Consider the following 11573-nt stretch of genomic DNA (forward strand, 5'->3'; position numbering starts at 1 on the left):
AATTATTTTCTATATGAGTAAAATAGATATACAGTCTTCATGAAGAGAACTTTAAGAAATGCATACATGGTTCTGATTTCTATCCCATCATCTTCCCTCATCTTTATCTTTGATTTCACTTTTATAAATGGTTGTTTTAAATAATGAGCGTAATGTTCCCTGCGACAGATCGCAAAGCTGGGGACCCCTCCCAAGCAGGAGCTGATCAGGCTGAAGGCAAGCTGAAAGACTCAAAGGAGAGGTGGGTTGCTAAATTCACTGGATTAGAAATGAATAGCACTGACAAAATAGTAGAATAACTTTACCTAGTGCTAATGAGCATGTTTATATAACACCAATCTACTTATGGGTCACTGGATGAAAACAGCCTATTGTCTTCGACAATTTTTAACTCATGGACATATATACTGTATATATATATATATATATATATATATATATACCCAGATACCAGTCTGAGTCAATGTGATGGGATCTCTCTCCAATAAAGAGAGGCCACTTGCTGACTCAGTGATGCACACAGACTCAGAGCATGCATGACTCACACAGTCGTCATCCTTTATTATAACTCCTACCACAATCTATTTGATTGTGTTTTCATACTTTTCTCAGTCCACAGAAGTGCTGTTCAACAGTAAAACACCAACATAAACCTTTTGTCCACTCCTAGCTTCTAGTATTTACAGGCCCAGTTTATGTATATCAACTTACAGTAGAGGTCAGCATTGGTGATTATGATATTTCATCACCACTTCTTTTTGAGAACTTGAACCACCTGCAAATTTTAATATATAGCAAAACATATTCCTTTTTTTCCAGATTTTGCAGCAAGAAATTCAGATTTTTTTTTTCATGAAAAAGCGAACTGCCACCCTCTTTCAAGGAAATGTTGTCCTCAAATACAGCTAACTTGCACAAATTAGTTTTGATCCAACCAGAAAGCTAACTATGTAGTTATATCATTTGCCATAAAGTAAATAGAAAACAGTCCTAGATGTGTCCAATGAATTTCTTTCTTTTAAAAAACATTTTTCTGCTTTTAAAACTGCAAACGGTTTGCAGAGTCATTATGTATAACTGCAGCTGTATGAAATGTACCATGGGATGACTATCCTCACTCAGAACGGCTCTGCTTGTCAGCCAGAGCGATGATTGTAATTTGATCCTGATTATTATTGGTTTCATCAAAGATAACAGAGACGATGCCTCTGAGAGTGACAGACTGCTCCACAGCCCATCAAGCAAATTGAAAAGTTCACAGTTTATGAGATGAAGGTTTATTAGATGAGACTCTTGCTTACAAAAGAAGTGCAACAAAAAAAAAACAAACAAAAAAAAACAAAACTTTAAACTTCACCTTATTCTATTGAAGACATGCACTTTGGTGGTTTGGAAACATATTGACACTTCGGTTTCCTTTCATGTGTTTTCCAGTTACAAAACCTTCAAATGCTGTAATTGTTTTGACGAAGTGTCACTGCTTCTCTTTGTTGCAGTGACTCCCCAGGCCACCTAGAAGAGAAGGTATCTCAGCTGGAGGCCATGCTGAAGAAGCTGCAGGATGACCTGCAAAAGGTGCTTTGACTTTCTTAAATGTTTATCCCTGTAATAATATTTTCAGTGAGCTTCACTGGAAAGTCAGCAGGTAGGAAAACACATTTGATTTGTTGTAGTTTCTGCCATTTATGAGCCATTTATTTATTCAGACTTCTGTTTTAACAGCGATATTTTCTGATGTTTGGAATATTTTTAATATTTTTATTTATTTACAGCTCCTTTAATGCTGTTATCAATTCATATTTTTAATACCTCAGCACTACTGAACATTATGTTTATTTTTCCATTCTTATTCTCAATAATTATTCTTAGCACAAAGTCCACTTTTACTTCCAAAGCTGCCAATTACATGTCATGGTCTTCCTTGGTGGATGCAACTCCTCAGTAAAATACAGACCTAAGTGGACCTTATGCTGAGTGTTTTTTTTTTTTTTTGTATGTACGTTTGTACAAAGAGTAATATTCCTCCCAATACCATGTGTTTTTCTATTTTTTAGTCCTTGATCAGGACTGTATTTATTTTTATTGTTGATTTACATAATGGATATTTTCTAATCAGTCAATTATCTAGTCTATGAACTCTCATGAATATCGACAACAGATTTTTTGCTGAAGCAGCTACCTGATTAGTTGCTTACCAAGTTGTAGTTCCATCAACAACAGTTTTGATACTTGTCAGATGTGCGGATTTGCTGCTTTTCTCTTTTTTATATGCCTGTAAACTGAATGCCTTTTGATTGTTGGATGAAAAAAGCCTTGGTCGTTGTAAATGAGATTTTCCACTTCGCTTGAGATTTTATTAGTGACAATTCACTGAAGAAAAATAATTATCAGATTATTCAATCATGAAAATAACCATTAGTTGAAGCCCTTTACCTACTGTAAGTAATTAGTTGCCTACTTAGTCTGACCAGCAGCCCTTAAGGCACTGATTTTGATCAATTAGATGAAACAGTGAAAAGTGAGCAAATGTTCAGTGTTTTTAAGTGAGTAAAATAAAAGAAAAATCAAACTGTCAAACAAATGATCACTTCAGTGACTAATTGTTTCTGCATCGTTTATGATTGTGGGTTTGTTCTTCCTCACTGCGGTGTGATGTGCTTATCTACACTGCTGGAGTTTTATTTTCAAGCTCTGTGTTTGTGTGCCCACTAGTTTCCTTAACGCCACTGCTGTACCTGTCGCTCTCCTCCCGTTCCTGCCACAGCGATCTGAGCGAGGGATTTTGTTTTCTTGTGTGCCTGTGTCTTTTAGGAGAAAGAGGACAAGGCAGTGCTGCAGGCCGAGGTGCAGAGCCTCAGGCAGAACAACCAGCGGCTGCAGGAGGAGTCGCAGAGCACAGTGGCCCGCCTCATCAAAGTCACAGAGTTGCTGTGCAATGTCAACAAGCCCTGCTAACTTCACCACACCATGTACAAAAACACAAATCAACAGAAAGGTGCAAACTGTACAACGTCCTTTTACACTCAGCACAGTCCTTTGTTCATGCATATTTGCAAAAGCAAATACACACACCTATCCTCTTCAACCTGTGTATTACCACAGTCTCCGTCCTGACTCCTGGACCTGCCTCTTGGTGAGAGAGTATGCAAATCAACTCATAAAAAAGAAAACAAAAAGACATTTTCAACATCCCATGACCTTCATGGACTGACCAACGTGTTGGTATGATATGCCAGAGTGTGTGTATGACTCAATATGGGTGTGGATGTGTGGCACACATGTGTATGTGTGTGTGTGTGTGCATCTCTTACTGTACCTTGCTTCAAATACTTGACATGCTGGGCTGAATAGCACTTGCATAGAAGTGGCAATTAAGACAGACAGACACTGTATAGCATGTTTGGTGGTGTCTTATCTGAAATGACCAAAAGTGTGTGTAATATAAATATATATGTATATTTATATATATATATATATATATATATATATATATATAAATTTTGGACACACTTTCTCATTCAATTCAATGGTTAAGTGTGTCCAAACTTTTGACTGGTAGTGTGTGTGTGTATATATATATATTTATATATATATATATATATATGTGTATACACATAAAACCAATAATATATGTGAACAGTAGTATTGCTATTCTCTCTGCCAGATGTGTAGTTGCAATGTTTGAGTGTGGCGCTGCTAGTGTGGAAGGCCTTGAAGTAAAACAAAAAAAAAAGGGAAGATGACAATGACACGCCTGTAGGCAGCCTTCTACTTCAGAGATGTAATGATGCTAAGTGACTCGCCTCAGAGCAAGGTCTGTTACATAAGGACATCATTCTCTGCCCTCTTCACTTCTCCGTAGTACTGTATTTATAAAATCCTAGAGTTTTTAGAGAGAGACGATTAGACCCATAAATTGAGGGGACATAAACTGGAAATGTCAAAAAAAAAAAAAAAAAAAAAAATCAACTGAGCATGCTTGTTCCTTCTGGACGTGTATATGAAAACAGTATTAAGGGGATACTGGAAAGGGTTATACCGCTCCTGAAGACACAGATGATGGCAGGAAAGAACTGCTTCGGCTTCCTTCCACGATTGCCTGTAGCTGTTTTCTTCTAACCTCACTATTGTAGCAGCCATACTGTAGAAGATCGCCTGCTGGCCTGAACCACAAAATGCCAAAAGGCAGCTTTTCTTTCAGCTGGCAAAATAGCTTTAGGTGTCTGAATAAAACACCTTGAACTGATAGTTAAATACAGAATATTGTATCTAAATGTGTTTTGTGTTTGGCAGATGTCTACAGTGACTATTTAGGGTAATTCCTTAGTATGGCTATTGAGTGGTAGCGGTAAGGACAATAGGTGAAATCTTACCATTCCACCCTGATGTGTGTTTGTGTGTGTTTCTGTGTCGTTCTTGCACTTTTTTTTGTAAAATCAGCACTGGACAGGGCACATACTGTACTTTATTTATCCTGCCCGGGTATCTTGTTCAACATAAAAGAAGGTGGATAAGATCTCATCATCCCTGACACCACCTTACCTCACCTTTTTTGTGTGTGTGTGTGTGTGTGTGTGTACGTGTGTATGTATGTATGTATGTATGTATTCGCTGCTGACGGCGCCATTATTAAACGCGCGTTCAGAGGAGTAGGACTGCTTCTCCTCAGTGCCAACGAAAAGCCCAGGCAGCTCTCCTGAATCCCACCAAAATCAAACAGAACTGACTCAACCACAAACTAAACTCCCACTGCAAACTCTGACCTGCGACATAAAGGGATGCCAAACTCTCGCCAGTCACTCAGACTCTTGTTTCTTGTACAAACTTCCTCTTGTAATTTTATTTTAGAGTCACTGTGAATACCTGGTACCAGCATAATAAGATACAGTATATACAGATTAAATTATGAATCTAAACTTTATCAATATGTGAAAATACTGTATGTACAGCTGAAATGTTCCATGTTACTTAGTGCATTGGGTTGTGTATGCCCTCCTTTTGCAGGATGATTATGCAGACAAGTGTTAATTGTGGCCATGCGGGCTCCTGTTTCTTCTCCTGTACATGCTGAAGCCTCATGATTGAACAGGGAGAGGTCAGTGTGAGAAGACCTGTTTTACTGTGTCTTGTATAGTTATTTAGATTGTAGGAGGTTGGTCTAGCATGAGAATGTGCCAAGCAACTTCCAAGCTCCCATCTGTATGTGTGTATGTATAAAATGTAACTTATTAATCATGCAAATGTGGATTCTCTTGTAGCTGTTTAAACTGGAGGGAAGTCGTGAAAAAAAAAAAAAGTGAAACAGGGCAGAAAGGAAAGGTGGGATGGGGTATACATTTTAGTTTCTTTTGTAGAAAGCCAACAACCATGATACAACATGACAAAATACTATCTGCAACTCTTGCTTAATGGGACTGTGATTCTTATTATCATTCTAGCATTGAGCTTTTTCAGCTATAGTTATTACACATTTAATAAGGTCTTAAAACACCATTAGGTACGCCTTAACGAGTGAAACTCTTTCACAGTGGGTGGTGGAAAGCGGTCATACTGGTGTTATGTGAAGGCTTATTTCTCTGACTTTGTGCCTACCTGAAAATGTAATGTATGTTAACCCAATTTACTGATCTAATTTCTTTGTCTTTGGTTGCACTTGCGGAGGGTTTTTTTTGTTTTGTGGCAGATGAAGGATTTTCTAAGAGACCGTCACAACATCTGGTCTTTCATCCGCTGTGCGCGGAAACGTCACTGGGTGACACACGACCCTCAAGAACAGATAATAATAGATGTGTGTTGTTTGTGTGAAGCATCACTGAAGGTTTACAGCTCTATGAGTACCACCGATTGTTAAAAGAACCAACAAATATATGATTTTTAAAAATGAATTAAAAGGAAAAAGGTGCTTAAAATGACTGATGATGCACTGAAATCACGTTTAAATTGAAATGAATGTGTTGAATCGTGTATGCTTCCCCGAAGGGAGGATTATTTTGGTATTTAAATATTTAAAAAAAAATAAAACTGTCTCAGAAAAGCCAAGAGTATCCAAAAAGCTGGATGTTGCTGAATGACCTCAAAGAGACATGACAGGCTGAAAAAACTGCAGTAATTTGGCCACCACATGTAACGAAGCAGCAATCTAAACCTTATGTGCTCCTAAGCAAAAATGATACAAAGGCTTTGCCAACACAGTGACAAATAGCTCAGAGGCAAATAGTGCTGAGCTATTTGTGCAGCTGTTTTCAGGATCTGATGGAATATTCTTTTTTTAGTTTGGAGAAAAGAAAAAAAGCTGAAATCTTTTAGCATTTACTCACCAACATAACAGCACCAATAAAGGCCTGGGGGTCCACAAAACAGGATCTTTGTTTGAAAAGAAACTAGAACTGTTTAAATTGGTTCTTGAGGGAAATACAGCTCTGTTAACTCCACTGACCTGCAAAGCAGTATAGATGCTGCGCAGTATAAGATGTAAATGTTGCCTAAAGGTGCAGTGTGTAAAATGTGAAAGATTTAGCGGCAACTAGTGGTGAGATTGCAGAATGCAATCTTCTAAGTGCTCCTCATACCCCACTGCTCTGATTCTTAGAGGGAGGGAGGGTAAGGTGACTGTCACCTTTAAAGCAAAATGTGATTCCTTGTTTAGAGCCAGTGTTTGGCTTGTCCGTTCTGAGCTACTGTACAAACATGCTGGTGCAACATGGCTGCCTCAGTTAAAAGGGACCCACCACCCTATGTAGATTTAAAAGGCTCATTCCAAATTTAAGAAAATACAGTGGTTGGTATTTTCATTAGTCCTTATTCATCTTGTTATTCAAATGTATTATTTTTATGTCAAAATGTAACTGGACCCTAATTGTAAAGATATTTTAGTTAGGTCTAAAATGCTATTGCCAACCCTAAAAGAGCCGTGCTGCTAACATATGCTCCTTAATTTCACCTGCTTCTTCAGCTACTTCAGTGTCATGCTCAACTTTGTCAGCTACATATGCCAAACACGTCTTCAATCAAATGCAACATATTTTATTACGATTACTTGCCAAAATATAAAAATAAAACCATCCTGCCTTCACATAACCCCATGTGGAGATTTAGAGTTAGATAACACAGTTTGAAATCCTGACTGGATACACATTCCTATCTCCCTGAAATGATACAGCATGAGCTAAGACAAATACACTTTCCAAAGCGTGTTCCATGGTCATAATATAGCACGACAACATCATACAAACATTTCCCAGGACTCTGTCCTCTGGAAGGATTTCCTAAACACCGGCCCCCGAAAAACACTTTATCTTCCCCGCCCTGACACCAGGAGGAGAACTGATGACAACAATGCGCTGGCCTATGTCTTTATTTGGGGTTGAAGCACAGGACGGAGTCTTCACTAGGGGCTATGTGTCACACACAGCTCAAGGGCTTAACGCCAGTTTGACTCATCCCTGTTCTGTAAATACAGAGGCTGTGTGCTGGTGATGGTGTGTGTGTGTGTGTGTGCACGCACCTGGTATTACTCACATTGTGGGAACCAAAACCTGCTTACACACTCACACTGTGGGGCTCAGCCTTCCTCATGGGGACCAGGTGCTGGTGTCCTCTATGTAAATCACAGTTTTATGGTGATGACTTGATGTAATGTTAGTGAAAGGTTGGGGTTAGGTTAAGGTTAGTGTAAGCGTTAGGGTTAGCCAAGCAGTGGTTATGGTGTAAGTCAAAGGAATGGAGGTGTATGTTTTATTTTAAATCACCAGGCTTATGTTCTCCCATATATAGGTGGATGAGGCCTAATGCAAGTTTGTCTGCAACATCATTGCTGTGTTCCTGCCATAAATGAGACTGATGGCTGATATGAGGTTTCATAGATTTGTGATATTTTACACAGCTACAGAGACAAAAACCTGATATTTTTTATTATCCATGAGGTCTTTTAAAGGTTAGAAATACGCCCAGCCATTTGTTTTATCTAGCCTAACATGGATTTGCATTGGGGATTTCAAAGTTTGGGATAATACTAGAAGTTTTGTTTCAGTGCATTTTGAAGAAAATCAGTACTGACAGACCTTTAAGCAAACTGTTGAAACGCTTAAACCTTTAAACGAGAAGGCTTCTATTGTTCTACAGTAAACTAATGCACCTTTAACTTTTTCTCTGAAAAATATAACTGTTTTCTGAAGCATCCGACCTGTTGAGTGGTGCACCTCATACAACGGGCCATGAAAGTCAATGATAAACGAACCAGAGCGTCCTGGCCCCATGTCATAAACTTTAGAGTTAAACATTAAAGAATGAAAAACACCAGGACTCTACAGGAGTATTGGTGCTGCATGAAGCCACTTTCACCTCTTCTCATTTCATCTTACCAAAGTAAAAATGGGTCTAAAAGCCTGAATATTTAATATAAGACATTAACCAGACAACTTCTACTGTGCAGTACATGCACTTTTACGCAAAAAGGGTTTGTGTACTTTCATACTTTCTTGGAAACTGGCAGGGTGGATTATTGGCAGACAGCACTACAGCCCTGTTACTTAATCTTCACCCTGTTTCTGGAAGGTCTCCATGTGACAAGTAGTCTTTGTTTCCCTAAACAGACACAGGGCAGCCCCCTCACTTTTAGCATTTTTATTTAGTATTAATGCAAAGCTTGGGAACGAGAAAAACTAGCATGTAGCGCGTCAGTGGCCAAGCATGTACATTTTGTCCTTTTATTCCCCCCATTGCTTCAAATCTCCTTTTCCTTAACTCAGTACAAGTAAATAATTAATCCAAAGTTTGAAGTTAATAACGTTACTGAATGTCACTTGCGTTCAAGTTATTTTGCCGGGCAGATTGTTCACTTGTTTACGTTAATAGTGAATTCAGTGAGTTGTCAGGACCTTTTCTGTGAGTGGGAGCTCACAGGGGTAGGGAAGCTTCAAAATCTCCTCCTGCTGGGTGCAGCCTGCAGAGGGTGGACACAAGAAAAGCAACACCTGCACAATAGAATGAAATTTAAAGCATTAAATAACAGCTAATGCGACCACAAACAAACAAAAAACATAATGGAGAGGTAAAAAAAAAATCATTTCTACACATTCTCTAAAATATATAATTTGTATGGCTCTTACTTATCACCCTCGTTGCCATATATCTAGGCAGTGTGGAAATGTCGTGGCCAGTTGTAACATTATCTGGAAAGAAAACTGAATCAGACTATTAAGATATTACAGCAAGGACAGCTGGGAGAATCATTGGGGTCCCCGTCCCCAGGACATCTAGTGAGTACATTTGCAAAAGGCCTCCAACATCAAAAAGGACTATTTCTACCCCTCTCACTGACTCTTTGACCCTCCGCCATGTTGATGGAGATGCCATAGTCAATAAACAACAGCAGAATGAACAGCAGTGTCTTCCCCAGGCTGCTGGGCTGCTGAACACCTTACACTCTCCCAGCTCTCACATATGCATGGGAACTTTGCAATATTATATATTGCTATTTTCTACATGTGTGTAAAAGTATGTTTGTTGTAGTAGGACAAACTCAACACATTTTTATGGACCTGCATACACTTTAGGTGTTTTATGTTATGATGTTTTCATGTTTTATCTGAGATTTAACCCTTTCACAGGTGATAGTCACTACAGTGGACAGCTATTATAGACATTTTCTCATACATATGCAGGTTCCAATTATATGACTGTGCATAACCACCTACAATTTGCTCCATAGGCTGTAACCCTGTGGCCAGCTGCTGCAACTACAGCCAGAATTCCTTTCAACCGGCCTTTCAAGACGGTCGACGGACACAAGTTTGCAGGACAAGAATATATTATCGCTTCTATTCTCGACGATTCCAGCAGGTAAAAGAAACACGATAACCAGATGCAGATCTAGTAATTTTTTTTTTTTTTGGCACAGCTGACCCCCCTTGACTCCCTGTAGCTCCTCCCCTTATCATAACGTCCTTAGATAAAGTAATATCTGAGGAATGATATATTAGGTTTTTTTTTTCTTATCAAGGCTCGACTTCATATAAGGAGTGGATTTCAACTATGTGTTGACTAAATTGGTCACGATGCATGTTTTATCTAAGACTCTTGTCCGTTGCTATTGTCTTGAAAATTCTTTGTTTCTAGTAACCTTTTTTGGTATGCTATCCTTGCAGAAATTGCTGCTGAAACAATGTTTGTGCATCTTTAACACTGTAGAGCACTGTGCAGAACAGGAAAGTGAGGCCTCTAAGACAGTGGAGGAAATTCCCTGAGTCCAAGTGAAGATGAGTGGCTGCCAAAAAAGAGGGTTCAGCAAATGATAGTGATGGTGGAGCTGGAGCAGCTGCACGCCTGACAGCACTCAGAAGCAGGAATGTATGTCAGCCATATGTTTGTTTGTATTGTGCCTGCACACAAGGATGTGTGAGCATTCAGGCAGCGGGATACATGTGTTATTCCACTGATGAGCAGTTAACAGCAAAGCAAATAAACATAGATGAAAGCTATTTAAAATAGAAAAAACTACGTTGCACATGTTTCATGTAGAAAGACATGCAGCCAAGTTTTTTTTTTTTTTGAAAATGCAATCTGCCAAGAAACATTAAATGTAAACATTTACTCAATGAGCAGCATTATATTCAGTCTGTGAGATTATTATAGTCCTTGTTTTGTAATCTGGGTTGTCATCAAAGGTCTAAAGATGAGAACCAGTTGTAGAGCTGGTGGTTCTCCACATGCCTAAGTATCTTTAAGGGAGATGCTCCTTTATGGCTCACAGGGTCAGACCAGCATCTCTTGTGGCAGCTTGTTATCATCAGTTCAGTATCTAAAGGCTGTGATTTATGTGTAGTGTTGTAGAAAATGTTTTCAACAATTAACTTGTAGGGATTAAAAGTCAGACATCTTGGCTTCTTGTAGAAGATACTTATATTCAAGGCACATACAAAACCAGGGGAGTGCCACTTTAAGGACTTCTGGGTATTTGTAATAATGTAACTGGCTGTTTTCCCGCTGTAATCATGCTTAATTAGCTGGACCAGGTGTGTTCAGCCAATCAGGACCTGAGCAGGTGTGTGTGTGCAGGGTGGAGGGAAACATGGTGCTGTGTTTGGGGCCCTGCAGGAGACGCCAGAGACGAGGGGCTGTTTTTAACGTGGCTGTCTTTTGTGCTGCATGTTGTAAAGGCTGGGAGCCAATACGCTGAAAGCGGAGCAGCAGGGAGCCCACAGGCCTGGGAAAGTGGAGGTGTCACACACATATGTCCTTTTCTTCCGAACAGGGAGTCCCGGGTTTGTCGCCGCCTGGTGGCCGCACAGGAGGAAGCGGAGGGGGAGAAATAGAGAGAGCCAGGACGCACAGATCTCAGAGCATGTCGCCTCCTGTTGCTGCGCCTCACTGTGGGATCCGCTCTCGACCTTTCAGACTCTACTCATGAACGTGGAAAGCTTTTTCACGCGTTTGCTCGCTATGTGCGACCCGGAGGTTTGGCGGAGAGAAGCGGCACGGCGTCGGTTCTGAGTCCGAAAGGGGGGGTGGGAGGGTGAGGGAAAGAAACCAGGCTTGTCTGCGGGAATTGTTTTTTTTTTTTTTTAGGACACAAC

At 39.7% G+C, this 11573-nt stretch overlaps 1 protein-coding gene across 6 annotated transcripts in view; it reads left to right on the forward strand.

Annotated features, from left to right (window-relative positions):
- The window catches only part of sipa1 (signal-induced proliferation-associated 1), a 29825-nt gene extending 26387 nt beyond the window's left edge, over positions 1–3438 (forward strand). For 5 of the 6 annotated variants that reach the window (XM_026327815.1, XM_026327818.2, XM_026327814.2 and 2 more), the window contains 3 exons: positions 169–241; positions 1497–1575; positions 2812–3438. In XM_026327815.1, the coding sequence (XP_026183600.1) occupies positions 169–241; positions 1497–1575; positions 2812–2955 (296 nt within the window). In that variant the 3' untranslated portion in view covers positions 2956–3438. The remainder of the gene's footprint in view (positions 1–168; positions 242–1496; positions 1576–2811) is intronic. The other variant, XM_026327819.1, reaches the window with a different exon arrangement.
- The last annotated feature ends 8135 nt before the right edge of the window (positions 3439–11573 follow it).

This window comes from Mastacembelus armatus, chromosome 14, assembly GCF_900324485.2.
Source record: "Mastacembelus armatus chromosome 14, fMasArm1.2, whole genome shotgun sequence".
Lineage (NCBI taxonomy): Eukaryota > Metazoa > Chordata > Actinopteri > Synbranchiformes > Mastacembelidae > Mastacembelus > Mastacembelus armatus.